The sequence below is a fragment of the Trichosurus vulpecula genome, assembly GCF_011100635.1.
Source record: "Trichosurus vulpecula isolate mTriVul1 chromosome X unlocalized genomic scaffold, mTriVul1.pri SUPER_X_unloc_1, whole genome shotgun sequence".
Taxonomy (NCBI): Eukaryota; Metazoa; Chordata; class Mammalia; order Diprotodontia; family Phalangeridae; genus Trichosurus; species Trichosurus vulpecula.
The window spans coordinates 520,166-541,042 of record NW_023494377.1 but is presented as its reverse complement, the minus strand read 5'-3'; the positions used below and the strand labels follow the sequence as shown (position 1 = coordinate 541,042).

At 40.0% G+C, this 20,877-nt stretch overlaps 1 protein-coding gene across 1 annotated transcript in view; it reads right to left on the bottom strand.

Annotated features, from left to right (window-relative positions):
• Positions 1 to 4,987: 4,987 nt before the first annotated feature.
• RNF128 (ring finger protein 128) overlaps positions 4,988 to 20,877 on the bottom strand; it is a 179,675-nt gene continuing 163,785 nt past the window's right edge. Inside the window, exons 3-8 of the mRNA XM_036740414.1 lie at positions 20,620 to 20,691; positions 18,439 to 18,521; positions 15,685 to 15,781; positions 14,981 to 15,165; positions 7,825 to 7,940; positions 4,988 to 6,455 (exon numbers count right to left, since the gene is read on the bottom strand). Coding sequence (XP_036596309.1) covers positions 6,322 to 6,455; positions 7,825 to 7,940; positions 14,981 to 15,165; positions 15,685 to 15,781; positions 18,439 to 18,521; positions 20,620 to 20,691 — 687 coding nt within the window. The 3' untranslated portion in view covers positions 4,988 to 6,321. The remainder of the gene's footprint in view (positions 6,456 to 7,824; positions 7,941 to 14,980; positions 15,166 to 15,684; positions 15,782 to 18,438; positions 18,522 to 20,619; positions 20,692 to 20,877) is intronic.

Sequence of the window (20,877 nt, the reverse complement as noted above, 5' to 3'; positions counted from 1 at the left end):
ACCTCTCCTTCCTTGAGAATAACTTAGTTCATATCAACCACCCAATCAAAATTTTGTTAGCTGTTGTCTACAATTCTCTAGGAGACTGCCTTTTTTTTTCCTTAATGAGTTCAGTGTCTGGCTCACAGTCTTTCTCTTCTTCCCAACTCCTGCCCTTCTATTAGGAGACTTTTTTTAAATTTTTTTTATTTCTTTATTTATTTTTAGTTTACCACACACGGTTCTACATAGTTTTGAGTTCCAGATTTTCTCCCCTCCCTCCCCCCTCCCTCCCCAAGACGGCATGGAATCTCATATAACTGTCATGTATAACTTTGCATTGAATTAATTTATGCACTAGTCAAGTTGTGGAGAAGAATTTTGACCAATGGAATGAATCATGAGAAAGAAGAAACAGAACCAAAAAAAAAAACCAACCCAAAAACAAAAACAAAAGAGAAGCAAAAAAGGCGAGCATGTAGTGCGCCTCGATCTGTATTCAAACTTCACAGTTCTTTCTCTGGATGAAGACAGCATTCTCCATCTTGAGTCCCCTGGAGTTGTCCTTGCCCCTTAGGTTGCTGAGAAGAGCGCAGTATGTCAGGGTTGGTCCTCATGGGATCCATATATCTGTGGCTGTGCACAACGTTCTCCTGGCTCTGCTCCGCTCACTCAGCATTATGTCGTGTAGGTTTTTCCAGGTTGTTACGAAGTCTGCATCATCCCCATTTCTTATGGCACAATAGTATTCCATCACCTTCCTATACCACAGCTTGTTCAGCCATTCCCCAATTGATGGGCATTCCTTTGATTTCCAATTCTTGGCTACCACAAAAAGAGCTGCTATAAATATCCTTGTACGTATGGGTCCTTTTACCGCTTGTGTGATTTCTTTGGGATACAACCCTAGAAGTGGTATTGCTGGGTCAAAGGGTATGAACATATCTATAGCCCTTTGGGCATAGTTCCAAACTGCTCTCCAAAATGGCTGGATCAGCTCACAACTCCACCAGCAATGCAACAATGTTCCAATTTCCCCACATTCTTTCCAGCATTTATCATTTTCCTGTTTTGTTATTTTAGCCAATCTGACAGGAGAGATGTGGTATCTAAGAGTTGTTTTGATTTGCATTTCTCTAATCAGTAGTGATCCAGAGCATTTTTTCATATGCCTATAGATAGCTTTAATTTCTTCCTCTGAAAACTGCCTGTTCATATCCTTTGACCATTTCTCAATTGGGGAATGGCTTGTATTCCTATATATTTGGCCCAGTTCCCTGTATATTTTAGAAATGAGGCCTTTATCAGAGATACTAGTTGCAAAGATTTTCTCCCAATTTTCTGCTTCCCTCCTAATTCTTGTTGCATTGGCTTTTTTTGTACAAAAACATTTCAATTTGACATAATCAAAATTATCCATTTTGCATTTTGTAATGCTCTCTATCTCTTGTTGGGTCATGAATTCTTTACTTTTCCATAAATCTGATAAGTAAACTATTCCTTGCTTTCCCAAATTACTTATAGTATCAGCTTTTACTCCTAAATCATGAACCCATTTTGACTTTATTTTGGTATATGGTATAAGATATTGGTCTATGCCTAGTTTTTGCCCTACCATTTTCCAATTTTCCCAACAGTTTTTGTGAAATAGTGAATTATTAGCCCAGAAGCTGGCCTCTTTGGGTTTATCAAAGAGTAGATTGCTAAACTTGTTGATTTCTCCTACTTCTGTACCTATCCTATTCCACTGATCCACACCCCTGTTTCTTAACCAGTACCAGGCAGTTTTGATGACTGCTGCTCTGTAGTACAGTTTAATATCTGGTGTGGCTAAGCCACTTTCTCTAGCATGTCTTTTCATTAATACCCTAGATACTCTAGACCTCTTATTTTTCCAAATGAATTTTGTTATTGTTTTGTCCAGCTCAGTAAAATAATTTTTTGGTAGTTCGATTGGTATGGCACTAAATAGATAGATTAATTTAGGTAAGATTGTCATTTTTATTATATTAGCTCGGCCTAACCATGAGCAACTGATATTTTTCCATTTATTTAGATCTGATTTTATTCGCGTGAAAAGTGTTTCATAGTTATGTTCATATAGGCCCTGGGTTTCTCTTGGCAAATAGACTCCCAAATATTTTATAGTGCCATCAGTAACTTTGAATGGAATTTCTCTTTCTATCTCTTGCTGTTGGGGCTTTGTCAGTAATGTATAGGAATGCTGAGGATTTATGTGGGTTTATCTTATATCCTGCAACTTTGCTAAAGTTCTTTATTATTTCAAGTAGTTTTTTACTTGATTCTCTAGGATTCTCTAGATAAATCATCATATCATCTGCAAAAAGTGATAATTTAGTTTCTTCTTTTCCTATTCTAATCCCTTCAATTTCCTTTTCTTCTCTTATTGCTACAGCTAATGTTTCTAGTACCAAATTGAATAACAGGGGTGATAGTGGACATCCTTGTTTCACCCCTGATCTTATTGGGAATGCATCTAGTTTATCCCCATTACAAATAATGCTTGTCGATGGTTTTAGGTAGATGCTATTTATAATTTTGAGGAAGGTTCCACTTATTCCTATGCTTTCTAGTGTTTTTAATAGGAATGGGTGTTGTACTTTGTCAAAGGCTTTTTCTGCGTCTATTGAGATGATCATATAGTTTCTGCTAGTTTTGTTGTTGATATGGTCAATTATGCTAATATATTAGGAGACTTTGATGTACATCTTGATGATCCCTCAAACACCCTAACCTCCCACTTCCTCAAGGTACTCATGTCCCATGATTGACTCCTCCCACCTCACCTCAGCTATACAGAGATGGTCATACCCTTGATCTTGCCACCACCCATGTGTTTCATTTCCATATTCATGAATTCTGAAATTCCCTTATCTGATCACAATTTATTGCCTTTTTATCTCTCCCTCTTCCTCACAACCCCAAGCCCAGTTCTTTGTCCATACCATGACTTCTAATCTCTCCACCCCTCAGTCCTCTCCCAGGCCACCACCCCTGCACTGGCTCCATCTCCTCCCTTCTCCATCTTGACCCCTTGGTGAACCAGTTCAACTCTACACTGCCCTCTTGAATCCCTTGTTCTGTTATTGTATTGGTGATCTTAACCACCCAAGTCTCAAACTTGGATCACTCCTACTATGTGCTGCCTTTGCTCCTACAGATGTGTTGCTGAATGAAGCTGGAGAAAATCATGAAGCTTAAAAAAATGCTCCAAGTTTCTTCTTGAAATGAAGGTCTATATTTTTATACCAATAATTTTTTCAGTGTTATTGTATGATTATCAGGCATTAAATATCATAGTATCCAAATAATTGAAAGTGAAAATTGCCCAAAGGGTAATGGAGAGGTTCATGATGGGTATGAGTAGGCTATAACACATTATAAACGAAGAATTATGAAGAGGATATCATTGAAGAAATGTGAACGAGAAAGGGGCCTGTCACGTGGTGAGCCTAAGGAATAACCACTGTGCAGTCTGTGTACTCCATTGTTACCCTCACAATGTCAAGAGAAAATGAGGAAGGCTCCCTTGTTGGGTAGACTCCCTGTGGCAAACTTAAGGGAGGACATGGACAGAGGCACCCAGGATAGGCAGTCAGGGATGGGTTGGGATCTGCATTGCTAGGGAAAAATACCCACATTGATGAGGAAGTAGTTAGATGGCTCAGTAGACAGAGCCCTTGACTTGGGAGTCAGGAAAACCCAAATTCCAATTCTGCCTAAGGCACTGTTCAACCTTGGACAAGTCATTTCACTTCTATGGACCTCAGTTTCCTCATCTGTAAAATGAGATGATTGGATTAGATGGCTTCTAAACTCCCTTCCAGCTCCAAATCTATGATCCAAGATCCCACCATGGTCCTATGGGAGGACAGTTCCATTGGAAAACGGGATGGGTAGTGACCTATGCCATTGTTGAGTAACCCCACGAGATCATACTAATTCAAATATTGAAGTGTTAATGATCACGATGTTGATAGTGTGTGTGGTTATGCCCCATTTTAAGCAAACTAGATAGATGAAAATGCAGCTTTATAGGAAAAAGCCAAACATGGTATTATTAATGTTTCCATAGTCAATTTAAACCGGTTCAACTGTTTTAAAAATGATTTACATATGAACACATCCACTGAGTTCATTTGTACTTGCATAGTCAATTTTCCAAGGAGTTCCAGGCACATAATCACACAGCTCAACAGAAACAGTTGAGAGGGAAAAAATCACTATTGCCTCATGATTATCAGTTACAATCTGGAGGGCTTACCTCAACTGCCCTAATTTCTTGTGCATGATATTCTAAAAAATATCGATTCATGATGGAGGCAATGTCAGATGGGAATGTGTTCCTACCCTTAGCCCACCTCCAATCTATCTCTGATTCTTTGTTTTCCCCAGATCTAAGCGCTGGCAGCTCTTGGGGACCCTTATGTTTCTGGCCTTGGGATGGGATGCTCTCCTGGGAAGTACAAGCTTTTCTTAGAGAATGTGGTCTCTTAAGGTACAAATTCCCTAAACAAAACCCATTATGAGGTTCTATCTCTTATCACAAACATATACCTAGGGCGTATTAGGTCTGGAGTCAGATAACCTGGGTTTGAATCCCTGTTCTACCACTTACTATCTGTGTGACCTTGGGTAAGTCATTTCTCCTCCCTGGGCCTCAGTTTCTTCATCTATAAAAGAAGGGGGTTGGGCTAGATGGTTTCTGAAGTCCCAGCTGCAGAGCTAGGATCCCTTGTGTGACCTTGGGCAATTCCCTTTCCATCCCTGGGCCTCAGTTTCCTCCACTGTTGGACTAGATGGTTTCTGAGGTTTCTCTTCCAAATCTAGACCTATGATTCCATTTTAAATATCTCCAAGGATTTCAATAATGATCTAAGCTAGGCAACCGTGTATCTTGACTGGTGGATAGGGTGATCTGACTGGTCTTCCAATCCTGAATGTTTGCTTATGATATGAGCTTTATTTTCAATGAAGGCACAAACACTTAATATGCTATGACTTTTATTATCTTATTTACATTGGTTTCCAAGAAAGTCAATACAAATCATGAACGTATTTACAGTACTTCAATCACAATATCAAGTTAGAATGTGATGATTTCATTCATATCAAATACGTCGAACAAAATACGTTAGTTGGTGAAATTCTGCAAGCGTCAGTACTGGGGTTAAAAAAAACAAGCGAAACATTCTAAAGTAAAAGTTAAGCCACAGAGAATAAAAATAAAGTGCATTTTAAAGTCTCACTAGTTAGCTTTGGTGGATGAAGCAAACTTTATATTAAGGCACCTGGCGTCCTCTCCTTTCTCCCTCAAACTCCAAAAAAATCTATCTAACGAGCGTGTAGCTACATTTAAGAATTTCGGTTTCAATCTCACAATTTCAACACAGTGAAGTCAAATTGAATGTCACCACTTCTGAGAACCACTCTCTACACAAGCCATTTTGTAGATTCATTCTTGTAGACTAAAATTAATATATCAGCTGGATCATCATACTCTTCTACACTGATATTTAAAATTTTGTGCCAATTTATATAGTGTGCTTTTAAAAAATCTCATAAGTCAAGTTTAGGATGGGTACACAGCATGTGAATTGAATGCTCGTGGAACTGGATCTGATTTTTTCCCTAAGGGGTCTTTTCTTTTAGTAAAATTTTGACTAGAAAATAATATGCCAGATTCTCTCAGTGAATTTATCTGTGTCTGATAACAGATATTTCACTCGTGAATTTCTGTTTAACCTGCTTTTGAGAACCAGAAATTACTAAATGGGGATTGAACTTGAATTTGAAAGTTAATCAATTTATGTGGCTATGAATTTAATGTGGTTAAAGCAGGCGTTTCATTAAACAGTTATTTATCTAATGCTTGCATTGATTTTAAGATCAGATCAATAGGACCATTTGGAGAAAAACTGATGTCTTTATAGTCTCCGACAGATTTTTTTTTAATTAAAGCAAGGGGCTACCGTAAGCTATGTAATTTTGGCTGCTCCATATTTAAACGCCAACATTTTCCTAAGAAGTTGTTGCTAATGCAAAAACAATTCTTTGAAAAGCTCTCCTGAACACTGAAAGTCTCCATCACAAACTGTTGAGAGGAATCTTACCTATGAATAGTGTTAACATGAGCTGGTGGAAAATGAGATAGTTTAATAGGTTAAATATGATGAGCCATTTAAGCGTGATCTATTAAATAATCTTAACATTTCCAGTATCCCTGCTGCTATGTTAAACCAGGTCATTTAATAGCAAAATGTACTCTGGTTGGCAATTCTATCTTTAACCAAAGGTTCGAATTTTCCACTGGTACACATTTCAGGACTTAATTGGATGGATGGGAGCCTCAAGAACGGAAGGCTCGTCTGCTTCAAATGCGGGGTTGTCAAGCTGGGGAAGGACATCCACTGCCACAGAACTTGCGTCGTGGTTGACTAGACGCAGATGATCATCTTTAAAAAGAAATAGAAAGTTTAGGACCATGTCATAGTTAGATGCAGCCAAGAACTACCCCAAAGGTTAAGTATTTCCTTTTCCCAAATTCAACTCAAATGTCGAGCAAAGCATTGCGCATAGAACCAAAAAAGGAAGCAGGCCATGCCCTCAAAGACCTTACATGGTACCTGTAGGCCTTGCCCTCAAAGACCTGACCAGGTACCTGGAGATCCATCTGACACTCACAGAGGCAAGTCAATAGAAGGTCATTTGAGGAGAGCTCCTTAACAACTGGAAGGTAGGGGTAGGGTAGAGATCTAGGAGGGCCTCATGGAGGAGGAGGCATCTGAGGTGAGCCTTGAAGGATGCTAAAAGGTATGTCTGAGAAGGGAGTGGATTCAGGCCTAAGATAAAGCTTGTGGGAGAGCCCCAAGATAGGAGTGGCATAACACGTTTGAGGAACAGCTAGTAGCTTAGGGGCATTTAAAGCGCTTCCTAAGCCAGCCCCTTCCTACGCTTTCCTCCTCTCCATGGACCCCATGATCCAGCTACATCAGTCTACTTGCTGCTCCTCACACATGAAATTCCATCCCCCCCTCTGGGCATTTGCACTGACCATCCCCCACGCCAGGAATGCTCTCCCTCCTCATCTTCGACTCCTAACTTCCCTGGCTTCCTTTAAAACTCAGCTCAAATCCCACCTTTTATGGGAGGCCCTTCCTGGTCCCCCCAGCTTCTAGAGACTTCCCTCAGAGAATACTTTCCGTTTCCACTGTATGTACATCATTATTTGCATCTTCTCTCTCCCATTAGAATGTGAGATCCTTGAGGGCAGAGACCATGTTTTTGCCTTTCTTTGTATCCCAAGCGCTTAGCACAGTGCCTGGCACATAGTAAGTGCTTAATAAATGCTTGTTGTTTGATTTGACTGGAGACTGCACCAAAGTGAATAATGAATAATAAGAAATAAGACTGGAAAGATAGGTAGGAATCAGACTTGGGGATGGCTTTAGATGCCAGGCCCAGTGGTTTGAATTTTCTTCTTTCTTGATCTAAGCTCAAACAGAAGATGTACTTCTAAGAAGCTTTACCTGATTAATCCTGCCTTACTCTGATCATTCCCTTACTCACCCAATCCCAGTCTTAAGAGGTGGCAGTTTAAGGGGAAGCTCAAAGCCTTTGCCAGCCTGAGTGGCAGTAATTACATCTGAAGGGCTAGGAGGGTGGTGAGGCAGGGGAAGAGACCAAGATCTTGCCCCTTGGGCTTAGGCTTAGGCTTGTCTCTTGGGCTCTTTTTCCCTCCCACTGATCTACATATTCAAATGGATCTGCGATTGCATCATTTAGGAGTCCCCTCCAGGGATGCAGATCACAACCCATCCATGCCTGCCCATCCTGAGAGACTCCGTCCAGGTTCTCCCAAAAGATCTCCACAGGAGAGTCCACCCGTGCCGGAGGCCTTCCTCGATTTCTCCTCACATCGTGAGGGTACCATGAAACATCTACATGGGAGACAATAAATAGATGATAACAAATAAATGCTTGTTGATTGATGGGGGGTCTTGGAGTTAGAAAGCTGGGCAGCCAGAAACCCAGAGCTGTATGTTAATTATTAGGTTAATAGCCCTTACAGGGATAAAGAGCAAGGATAGAGCCTAGCCTTCAGAGATGAAATGAGGAAATGTACAAAATGCTGACCAGGAGCTATGCCAAAGCCCCAGCATGGGGAAGTTTAATCTGAAGATGGACTTGAGCCTGAGGGTAATAGTTACTTGGCTAGAAGTATCTCATTCTTTGTTCTAAAGAGCTGAGTACCAGGGCCTGAGATCCCGAAAAAAAAAAAAGATAAGAAAGGTTTGGGTTTGTTTTTTTTTAATTCCTCAGGACTTTTGCTGATCCAAGGCCCAGCTGGCTGCTTTCCTAAAAGAGGACTATATAGATATATTTTTATATCATCTATATTGCATATGTATATATATTCGTATTATATACATATATAACCCCTGGCTTTGAATTAAGAGAGCACAGCAAAAAGAACTCTATAGTGAAAAATTTCAACTGAAGCTAGAAGCAAAAAAGCAGCACAGCCACATGCTGGCGGAATCCAGGCAGAAGACTATTCACTAGAGGCTACATATCCAGCAGAGACCAGGAAGAAGCAGGCCCAGCGGAAGCCCCTGGATATCGCCAGCCCTGAAGCATGAGAGATCTGCATTACCCTTCCGCCAGTGGTGAGCCCCTCCGCCAATGTGCCACTCTTCTCATCGAAGTGTATGTATTTGTGGGAGGTATGTTAGTGCTCTATTTCTTACTATGTCATTTCATGATGTACCTTTACGTTGAACTAGTTGAGTCCTCTGGCAGACTATTAAAGGTAAACATGGGTGGGGGCTCGTGGAGATGAAGAACCTTGACCCTGAGGTAGCTGTTTCCTGGAAACCTGCACTAAGAGTAAGATGATGCCCCAGGTGCAATACAAGGAAACTCAGAGATCATCTAGTCTGACCTGTACTTAAAAAAAGAATCCTGTTTACAAAGGTACAGAAGAAAGAACACAAGATTTGAAAAAGACCTGAATTCAAATTCTGACTCTTCTATTTATTTATTTCTATTAACTTTATTTACTTATTAAGACAAGTGAGTTCCTCTTCCTGGGCTTTAGTTTCCTCCTCTGTAAAATGAGGATGTTGGACTAGCTGGCCTCTGGGGTCCCTTCCAGCTCTAGATTTCAGATCCTATGGAACTTGGGACTTCTCCATTCCACTTTTGGACAGCTCTAAATTATTGGCAAATTTTTCTTACACTTAGCCTAAATTTGCCTCTCTGCAACTCTCACCCAAATACTTGAAGCCAGCCATCATTCCTCTCATCCTCCCTGCTGCCCCCAACATAGGTCTCCTCTTTTCCAGGCTAAATACCCCTAGTTCCTCCAACTGATCACATGGTATCAGCTTGAGGCCCTTCATGGAACATCCTCCACTTTCTCAATGACCTTCTCAAAATGTGATGGCTAGAACTGAACCCAATGCTCTAGATGTGGTCTGATCAGGCCATAGGGCAGTGGGACTGTTAGTTACTTCCCCTCATCCTTAATCAGGTCCTTCTTCCTGCATTCTGTGATTGCATTTGGTCTGGTGACTCAGACCACTAAACCCCCAGATCTTTCTCAGAGGAATGGCTGTATAGCCATGCCTGCCTTAACCTTGGATCAATCAATCAACAAACATTTATTAAGGGTCTACTATGTGCTAGACATTGTGCTAAGCGCTGGAGATACACATTAAAAAAATGAAACAATCCCTGCCCCTTTTGGAGCTTCCATTCTAGAATGGGATACAACACGCACATACACACACGTATGTAAATATAAACAGAATGAATATATGAAAAAAATACAAGGGATTTAGGGGAGGGTGAGTAACAGCAGTTGGGAAGGATCAGGAAAAGCTTCAGGTAGAGGATGGTGTATAGGCTGGGTCTTGAAAGCCTAGGAGGATTCTACAAGGCAGCAATGAAGAGGTCGTGTATTGCATGGGTGATGGCCACTGCAAAGCATGGACATGGGAGACAGAATGTTTGGAGTGAGGAACAGAGAGAAGGCTAATTTGGCTAGATCAGAGAGGGTGGGAAGGCAGAAAGACAGGTTAGGGCCAGGTTGCAAAGGGCTTTTTAAAAAACCAAAATGGATGACTTAACTATTTTATATTCCTGGCAACAGAGAGCCTGGGGAATTCGCAGGGTAAGGGTGTGACTTAGTCAGATTTATGCTTAAGAAACATCATTTTGCTAGCTGTATACTGCGCTCCTAAAAGTTGTTTAGTCTTTTAAATCTAAGTTTAAGAAATTTTGTCTTACTCAATTTCCTGCCAAGATCTTTTTCGAGTCTCACTTAGATCTAACCTTTTATCTAAGTCATTGATAAAAACACTAAAGAGCTCAGGGTTGAGTACAGATCCCTGGGGCACTCCATTCAAAAGCTCAACTCCAAGTCCACATCACATCAGTGATGACTACTCTTTTGTGTCTAGCCATCTACCTAGTTCCAAATTCCTATCTATACCTCATGGGAGCATACACCACTAAGGCCTCAGTTGGGTTGTAAAATATTACCAAAAAATAGGATGACAGTGCCCTAGGTCCTTAGACTCACCTCAATGACCCAATTAAGTCTTCTTGAATATAAGACTTCCTCAATTTCTGGGGAGGATCATAATTCTCTGAAACTAATGTTGTCTGTCTTGTGGCCCCACTAAGAGTGGGAATGTCTTCTGGTTTATTCCAACTAAGAGAGGTATCATTTTGAACACCTTTCAGCAGATTGGAGGGGGAATCATTAGAAGGAGTGGTTAAAATAATTGGTCAGGGGACCAAAACCCTAGAATAAACTATGTATTTATGTTATGGTATAATTTTGTATTTTCATTCATGACTACTCTAAAAGATAAGTGGCCAGTTCTTGAATCAGAGGGAATCCCAACTAGCAATATCTCAGGGACATTGGCTAAAATACAGCATATGGAATTTTTCTTCTACACTCTTTCCATTGTGTTCATGAGAACATAATGAGACACTGCTAAAATCTAGGTGAATTAAGTTGATAGTGGGGGTTCCTAACTGGGTTAATGAACTTATGATTTTTTTAAAAAACTATATTTTGATGACTGTATTTCTGGATAACTGGTTTTCTTTGCAAACCTTTGTGTTATATTCTATGCATTTTAAAACTTGATTCTAAAAAGGGGTCCACAGGTTTACCAGCCTGTTAAAGGGATCCAGGACCCAAAAAAGTTAAGAAACCCCTGGTCCATAGCATTCCACTGACTTTCCAGTCTTATAGTAACCCTGTTAAAAAGGAAATATAGTTAGTCCTGCAAGATTTATTCCAGATGAAGCCATCTTGGCTCTCTATGATCACGATTTTCTTTTCTAGACATTCAAAAACCATTCCTTAAATAACACGTTCTAGAACTTTGTCAGTAACCAAAGTCAACCTCCCTGGACTCTTACCTTTCTTCTGGAGACTGAGGCATTTGTTTTCCAGTCCTATGGTACCTGTTTGGTTCTTCATGCTCTTTCAAAGATCACTGAACCAAGGACCTCAGACAACAGATCATATCAACCAGTTCTTTCAGTATTGTGGAACGTGCTGGGTTCATACCCCAGCCGTGCCACCTGTGTGTCCTTGGACATGTCACTACACATCTTTTGGCTTCAGTTGCCTCATCTCTAAATTGAGGGGGTTGGCCTAAATCAGGGCTTTGTAAACTTTTTTCCTCTCGTGACTGCTTTAGTGCTTTTTAAACTGTGGTTCACCACTAGCTCAGGTTCTTTAAGAAGCGTTGCTCTGTGGGGCAGCTAGGTGGCGCAGTGAGTAGAGCATTGGCCCTGGAGTCAGGAGGACCTGAGTTCAAATCTTGACTCAGATACTTGACACACTAGCTGGGTGACTTTGGGCTTAACCCCAACTGTCCTGGCTTCCCCCCTCAAAAAAAAAAAAGAAGTGCTGGTCTAGATGACCTCCAAGGTTCCTTCCAAGTCCAAGTCAATAATCTGATGTCATTGATCTGGCCCTTGTGACTTGAACTTATCAGTGTGAATTGGGAACTCTATCACAATCTGGGTTTTGACTCAGTATGCGCCATCTTGTTCTGCATGTTCTTGGCAGAAAAAATAGAAGGAAAATCAGATTTGGGCAGTTTTGGTTTCTCTCCGCCATCACTTTGCCATTATCTCCCCCCTTGGCAGTGATCCTAACCTAGTGCTGATTCTCCTCCTTTTCTCCAAGAACTTTAAAGTCACCTCACTGTCCTCTCAGCATCTCTTGCCAGCTGAGCTCATTCTGAACTCGACTACTTCTGACAGAGTTCTGACAGGCATCAGGCTTTTGCATTCATCTTCTGTACTCGCCCTTGCTTCCATATGTTTTATATGGCCTTTTCAAACTCCGAATTTAGCTAAGGACTTCCCTGTGCATTCAGATAGGTCTCATTGGACAGTTCCCTCTAGAACTAACTCCCTGTTGGAGCTGCTTCTCTCTATTTTCAGAATTGTATCCTTGACAGTGACCCATCACTCCTGGGCTACCTGGCAAAGTTGGAGGCCATGGGATCCTATCTAGCTCTCCTTGAAATCTGCTATCCCCCAAACAGGGAATATCATACTATGCCTTCTTTCTCTCTTCTTTTCTCCTCTTCCATATCTCCTCCCGGCCACAATACCTATGATTTATATATTACCATACACTTTTTGTTTTTTGTTATTCTCTTATTTTGTGAATGCTTTTCCACCTAGACTGTAACCTCCCAAAGTCAGGCGCTGTGCCATTTTTTTATTCTCTCAAGAGACCAAGTGCTGGGTCACAGTAAGGCAAATACTTGTTGAATGACCATCCATGAGACCAATACCATATGGAAACCAAATTCTACAAACTGAATGACCATGACGGGCATAGTTTATGTACAAGGCACCCAAGTTGGAAATTTAGAACTCCAGGTCATAGCGATTGTTTACACCAGATCTGCGCCAAACATTCACACACACACCCCCACTCCTCTCCTCTCTCTGCATCTCCTATGTGAAAATCTGGTATTTTCTATAGGACATGGTTAAAATTAAATAACAGTGATAAAGGTAGTGGTGTCAAAGCAATTCATTACCATTAGCTGTAAAAAAAATCTCAGTTAGGGTTTCAGTGAGAGACAGCATGACATAGTAGAGAGAGAGCCAACCTCAGAGCCCAGGGAACATGAGTTCAAGTGACTCTGGACAAGTCACTTAAGCACTCAATGCCCTGGAAAATCTCTAAGACCGTAAATTGTAGAAAGGGTGCCAACCTGCATTGGTAAAAGGAGTTACCTCATCATACATTCATACGCCAATGAAATCACAGGTCCAGTCCCAGACAGTCATCCCATAGTTTCAGTGAAAAAGTATTTTTAAAAAATATATTGATTAAGAAGTATTTTGAGCTTATAAGATGTCAATCAATGGAATTGCCCAACCTTGCCCATTTTTGTTTCCCCGTGTCCTCACTTTTATGCCTTCCATGCCCCCAAGTTGGGAAGTCAAACAATCATTGGGGGTATGCAATTTACTTCGGTGGTCAGAACCACTTGTTTTATTAGAATTCTCTAGAACAATCAGTAAAGCTTTCTAGGGCTGGGACAGAGCTGGATGAAGTAGAAATGCTCTCTCTCCCATGGCAGTATTTCCAATGAGGTCTTCCAAGAAAACATCAATGGATTCAAACCCAATTTCTATATGGTGCTAAGAAGAAGCCACCAGTGGTCATAGGGGTGCCAAAGATTTATATTAAGGGAAAACTGATGACTTGACAACTCTTGTTGTCCATTAGCTATTTTGTCTCAGAATTCCAAGATACAACCGGGTTAACTGGAATAATTCAAGGCTTTCAGTAAAGGCCTACACCATGCATTATTGTATTGCAGAGGTGCGCCTGGCCTCTTGAAGGCTCCGCCAACAAAGCCGAAGCTCCAGCAGGTCTTCCTGAGCTGTTCAGACTTTTAATATAAGCCCAATGAAGGGCCGCATCATTTGAGGCCCAGAACACTAGAACATGCCATCGTGCCTCCCTATTAGGGTGCAAGCTCTTGAAAGCAGGAACTGTTACATTAAATGTAATTACATCCCCAGCACCTAGTACAGTGCCTGGCACATAGTAGGTACTTAATAAATGCTTGTTGACTGATTGACTGATTGAGGGCATGGATTGGGTCTGATTTCATCTTTGTATTCCCAGCATCAAACACAGTGCCTGGCACACAGGAGGCACTTAATAAATGCTTGTTGATTGATTGGTTAACTGAGAGTATGGACTGTGTCTGATTTCATCTTTGTATTTCCAGCATCAAACACAGTGCCTAGCACACGATAGGTGCTTAGTAAATGCTTGTAAATTAACATTGAAGTTTCTCTGTACAAGTTTCTCTTGCAAATAGTTAATGACCTGTAAACCAACATTTAAACACATAGAAGGACAGGTCTTCTCATATAGAGGAACCTCATAATAATTCCTTTGGCATTTCAATGCAAGAGAAACAACATTTTACTTAAGAGTCAAAAGACCAGGGTTCGAGACTGCCACCGAGGAGCTGTCGGACCTAGAGCAAGTCACTTAGCTTCCCTGGGCCTCTACTGTCTCATCTTGAAAAAGGAGATAGTAATCCGTGTCTCCACAGCTTTGTTATGAAGGTCCAAGTGAGGGAGAGAGTGCTGTGAAAGCCTAGTTTATCACCATGGAAATAAACCTAAGCTCTTGCTGTGATGGTGGAAATACTGATCTTTCAATCGTCTTCAATTAATTTCATATATTTCTATAGTAGGGGGTGTGTGTGTGTGTGTGTGTGTGTGTGTGTGTGTGTGTAGAGGTGAGTGGTGGGAGTGGGTGCTTTACATTAGGCTCACTCTCCAATAAAAACAAAATTATGGCATGCGCCCATAAAGCAGGGGTTAGTGGGCAGCGTATGCAGTAAAGAGTGAGTTGCTTTGGGGGGGCTCTCTGATGCTTGAGAAGAATTAATACTTGCTCTGGGACTGAGCACGCTCCTCCAGGGGTGGCTCGTCTGCACCTTGGACCGAAGCATACCCAGAAGAGGCTGTCTCGCTGTGGCTATCCTCCTCACGAGGGGAATAAGATTCTGGTGATCCGTTGATGTTAGGGTTCGATCCAGCGGTTTGGAACGACACGGTTCCCGCTTCAACATCAGCCTTCAGAGAGCATGCAAACATTAAAAAAAATTCAGACATCATGTAGTTGTGTACAAATGATCATCATTATCTTTTCTTTTTTCTTCAAATGATATACTTCTAAACACACTATAATCAGCCAGAAAATTGGGTCCGCAGAGGGTAAGAAAGAAGACATAAAATTGGATTGGATGGTAAATTAGCCAGGCTAGCTAGTGAGAAATAGTTAGAACCCTGTCTCAGATCTTTCTGAAAGCTGAGTCTCTGCCATACTTGGCTGCCACCACCCTCTCTCAGGTCACCAGGAAAATGCTACACATTTTGACTGAACCACATGTTCCCTTAGGGAGGGAAGGGAACAAGTCAGCAGGGATCTTTTTCTTCATGCTTTCAAGATTTTTACATTTGCTCAAAGATAAACAGTCTGAGTCTAATACTCAGGACAGGTGAAGAATAAAGATAGTGTTTTCTTTGCAGCCCAAGTACATCTGTAGCAAATATCTTCACTTCCTTGGCATGCAGAATGTAAGATTTATTTACCTCGACCCCCAAAGCTTTGAGGATATCGCATTTGCACATAGGGCAAGTCCGGTGTTCCAAGAGCCAAGGGTCAATACAGGTCTTGTGGAAAAGATGGCTACATGATAAAAAGAAATATCTCATCATTCAACTGCCATTTGCCCAAACTCCAAAGCATCTATCACTAAACATCCAAACGTGCTTTCATTATAATTTTCTTTGGTGTCTGCTTCCTGCCTGCAATTTTCTCCTTTTATAATGCATTCTCGAATGCAATAATGCAATCTGTCATTGCATTATTATCTACAGAGGAATCCAAGTAAACTTGGGAAACTTCCTCTGAATTCTGCATACAAAAATCTCTTCCCTGTAGCTTCAGAAGGAGTTGTTCATTCACAACTAAGCAAAAAGGCTAATTCAGGGCTACTTCGTACGAGGTAACTGGGCCCAACATTCCCTAGTTGTAAAGTAGAGCATTACCAGACCTCTTAGATGATGAAATCCTTAAGCTCCTATGTTTTTTGGTAACAGGATACAGTTGAAGATGGATGGAACGTGATTACAAAAGCGAGCTAAAATAAATTGTCCTTAAAACTGTCAAGAAAAGTAAATCAGGGTCTTCCTTGATAATGCAAAGTCAGTTCAGTGTATATGATATGAATAATAAAAGCTAATATTTATAGAAGTGGTTAGGTGGCACCATAGTGGACAGAGTGCTGGGCCTGCAGTCAGGAAGACTTCAATCCAAATCCTGCCTCTCACACTTACAAGTCATTTCACCTGTCTGCTCAGTTTCCTGAGCTGTAAAATGTGGATAATAATAGTATCTATCTCACAGGGTTGTTGTGAAGACCAAATATGAGAACATTTGTAAAGTGCTTTGCAAACCTTAGAACGCTATATGAATAGTATTATTGTGATGACTAACTTTGATAGACTTGGTGCTTCTCAACAATGCAAGGTTCTAAGACAGCTCCAAAAGACTCATGAGAGAAAAGGCTATCCACATCCAGAGAAAGAGTTACAGAGTCTGAATGCAGATTGAAGCAAACTATTTGCTCTTTTTTCCCCTCTTTTCCTTCTTTTTTGGTGTTCTTTCTTCTTTCTCATGATTCATTCCGTTGGTCATAATTCTTCTTTACAACTTGACTATTGTGTTATTAAGTTCAATGCAAATGCATATGTAGAACCTATATTGGATTACATGCCATCTTGGAGGGGAGAGGGGTGGAGGGAGAGGGGGAGAAAATTTGGAACTCAAAAACTTGTGGAACTGAGTGTTGCAAACTAAAAATAAAAAATAAATTAAAAATTACTATTACTATATTGACTTTTGTGCTTAGAATTTTTTTTCCTGTGTGTTAGCATATTTTCCCAGGTAGAAGTCAGACTAAATCAAGGGTCTTAAAGTGGAGTCTGTGAACTTTAAAAAAACCTATATTTTGTGATCCCAGACAATTCCAAAAGACTCATGATGGAAAATGCTTTCCACAGCCAGAGAAAGAACTATGGAGTCTGAATGCAAAATGAAACATACTATTTTCACTTTTTTGGCTTTTTGCTTTTTTGGGGGTGGTTGTCCCCTTTTTCTTCTTTTACAACATGACTAATGTGGAAATATGTTTAACATGATTGCACATGTATAACCTATATTAGATTGCTTGCTGTCTAGAGGAGGGAGTAAAATTTGGAACTCAGTCTTATAAAAAAAAGAATGTTGAATAAAATACTATTTACAAATCTGTCTATATATATATATATACACACACACATATAAAAATAATGGTATTTCAATATATTTAGTTTCCTTTTAAATCTACTCATGCATTTAAAGTCATTTTGATAAGGGGCATTTTAATAGGGCTTCCCCTAGGCTGCCAAAGGGGTTCAGGATACAAAAAAGGTTAAGAACCCCTGAATTAAAGGAATATTTTTAAAAATGACAGAATTGTAAATGGAGGAGGGGACTCTGATTTCCACTTTTGTTAAACATGGTAATCTTAGATGAATGAAATAACATAAAAGTGATAAGATGAATATACTAGTATTAAACAATTTAAAATATTTACATTTAAAGAATAATAGAAAAACACAATGTTTTTAATCTTTCTATTTCTTAGAAACCTTGATAAAAATAGCTTTTTCCCCAATTCCAGCTGTTCTTTTTTTTAAAAATCCATTTGTTATCTTTTATTTTAAAAACATCTTTTATTGATGCCTTTTTTCTTTATATCACAGACATTTGGGTGGGTGAGTAAGGACCAAACCCTCACCTTCCTCCAGATAGAACCCTCCCTTGTAACAAAGAAAAACAAACAAGCCCTACTACACTTGCTATGTATCCACCATTCTGCCCTGGTAGGCCCCTGCCTCTCTACCATAAGGAGGCAAACTTCTATCTGATTCTCTGGCAAGCTTTTACTGACCTTTTGATTCTTTGGAGTTCAACTTCCTTTTAGTGATCTTTCATGTACATTACTGTAGTCATTGTGCATATTGTTATAATTCTGCTTACTTCACTATTCATTGGCTCGCCCACCCTTATCCCATGAATTGGAATTTCTCATATTTGCCATTTCTTACTGCATAAAAATATTCCATTCCATTCGTATACCGTGGGTTTGCTTGGTTTTTCCACAATAATTCTCCAACTGATGAGCACTCACTTTGATTCTAGCTTTTTGTTAACCAGAGTGCTGCTCCCTCCCTCCCCACTTTGAGTATATGTACAGTCCAAGAGTCATTATCTAGGATACAAAAGAAAATCAGACTTACTTGCATGTTAATATGCGCACGATGTCATTTGGTCTAAATATTTCAATGCACACGGCACAGCTGTCTCCATCAGGTCCAGTTTCCTAGAGGAATTGTATAGATATTCATTATCTTTTTTTTTTTGAGAGGGGAGGGCAGGGCAATTAGGGTTAAGTGACTTGCCCAGGGTCACACAACTAGAAAGTGTCAGAGGCTGGATTCGAACTCAAGTCCTCCTGACTCCAGGGCTACTGCTCTATCCACTGTGCTAACCTAGCTGCCCCTTTCCCTCTGTTTGTGACCTCCTTTGGGTATAGGACCCAGCAGTGTATGAATGATTTAGTCACTTCTTTATCACAGTTCCAAATTGTTTTCTATTGTTTTCCTTATTATTAGTGATTCGTAGCAGTTTTTCATATGGTGGTTGGTAATTTGCATTTCTTCTGCCGTAAACTGTTTATCTCCTTTGATGACTATTGGAGAATTGATGGTGGCCTTACATATGTGCATCAATTTCCTATAAATCTTGATAGTGGATTTTTATCAGAAGTTTGATGGGGGCAGCTAGGTGGCACAGTGAGTAGAGTCAGGAGGATCTGAGTTCAAATCTGGCCTCAAACACTTGACACACTTACTAGCTGTGTCACCCAGCTTGGGCAAGTCACTTAACCTCAATTGCCCTGCCTTCTCTCCCTCCAAAAAAAAACTTGATGCAAAGATGTTTTCTCAATAGATGTAATGATTTTGTTTTTGCACCAGCTTTTTGGGGTACGGAATAAAAATCGTTGATTTTTCTTTTATGATCACCTACATATCCCTTGCTTGGTTAATAATTTCTCCTTAACCATAGTTTTGAAAGATATCTTTTAATATTTTTTATGATATGACCTTCGATGCTTAGGTCACATCTATTTAGGGTGTTTTGAGGTATATTATGTGAGATGCTGACTGAACATAATTTTTGGATAAGCCGCTCTCCAGATTTCCTGGGAGTCCTTTCCCAAGTAAACTATTTGTATTCTTGGGTTTACTGAATGTTGAATGACTGTGCTTGACAGCTTCTGGGTCTTGTTTGTCTATCCTATCCACTCATCTGCATTTGTATTTTCTAATCAGTATCTAGGTCGGGTAGTGCCAAACCCTCTTCATTCTTTCTTTTTTCCATTTTTCTTCCTTAAGAATTTGGACTTTTTGTTTCTTCAAATGAATTTTTATTATTTTCTCAAGTTTTCTGATATTTATTACTAAGACTTTGATTTTTAAAAATCCATCAAATTATATGATAAAATCAGAATATAACCTGTATGGTAGACACAACTTCTTCTAGGAATGGGAAATACAATAGAAGAAAGTATCACCAAGGGACTATCTAATTTACAAGTTCCAACTAGACCAGCAAATTTTCTTCTTTTTTCCTTTTTCTTTTTCACTTTTAATTTCAGTTTTAAATTCTTTCCCTCTTTCCACCCCTTCCCACACCCCTCGAGAAGGCAAGAAATATGATACCCATTATACATTTTCAAAAGATATGACCATTTGGCCAACCAAAGAGGTAACAACTACAGCAACATTTGGGACTGATTTTAAAACTTCCCTTGATCTTTTAGTATGAGTTGTAATCCACGAAATACCCTTTTTATAGAAATTCTACCCAAATTTCTAACGGGGAACTCTTTAGTTAATTAGTAGTAGCTTAGGACTAGGCTTTTCTACCCCCTGAAAAGCTGTCATCCAAGTTTGACCACTTAGACATCAAGGAAATGAGAATACTTTTATTTTGGAGTTCATAGCCATAATTTCATGGGTGGAGGGAACTCCTGGTGCGGAAACTCCCTCTACCAATAAAGACCCATGACTCAAGAGTAGCCTGAAGTACTGAGAGGTTAAGTGATTTTCCCATGGTCATACAATTAGTACATACAAGAGGCAGGCCTCAAACCTAGATCTTCCTAACTTAAGGCTGGCTGCCCTCTATCCAGGTAGCCTCTCAGGAAATACTTCAGACTTATATAAGTCAATATCTAGTATGCTTTGGTGGAAAATGTAACTTGTAAGGGGCAGCTAGGTGGTGCTCTAGTGGATGGAGCACTGGCCCTGGAGTCAGGAGGATCTGAGTTCAAATTTGACCTCAGATATTTACTAGCTGTGTGACCCTGGGCAAGTCACTTAAATAACAATAGCAATTCAAAGCATTCCAAGTACCTTGTCTCCATGTTTCAGAGCCCGCAGCTGAAGCTTCCCAATAGCTCTTTTGGCATCAGCTTTCAGTTGTCTCTGTCATAAAACATATTAAATAAAAATGAGGAAAACAGTATTTTTTCTACAGAAACAAGATAGAAAAGGAATGACATATTTAATATTGGTCAAGTCACATTAAAGAATAATTTTTTCCTTAGGTAAAAGATATCAGTTAGTCATAGAAAGGTTTCATTTATATCTAGTACTTTGGGGAAATGATCT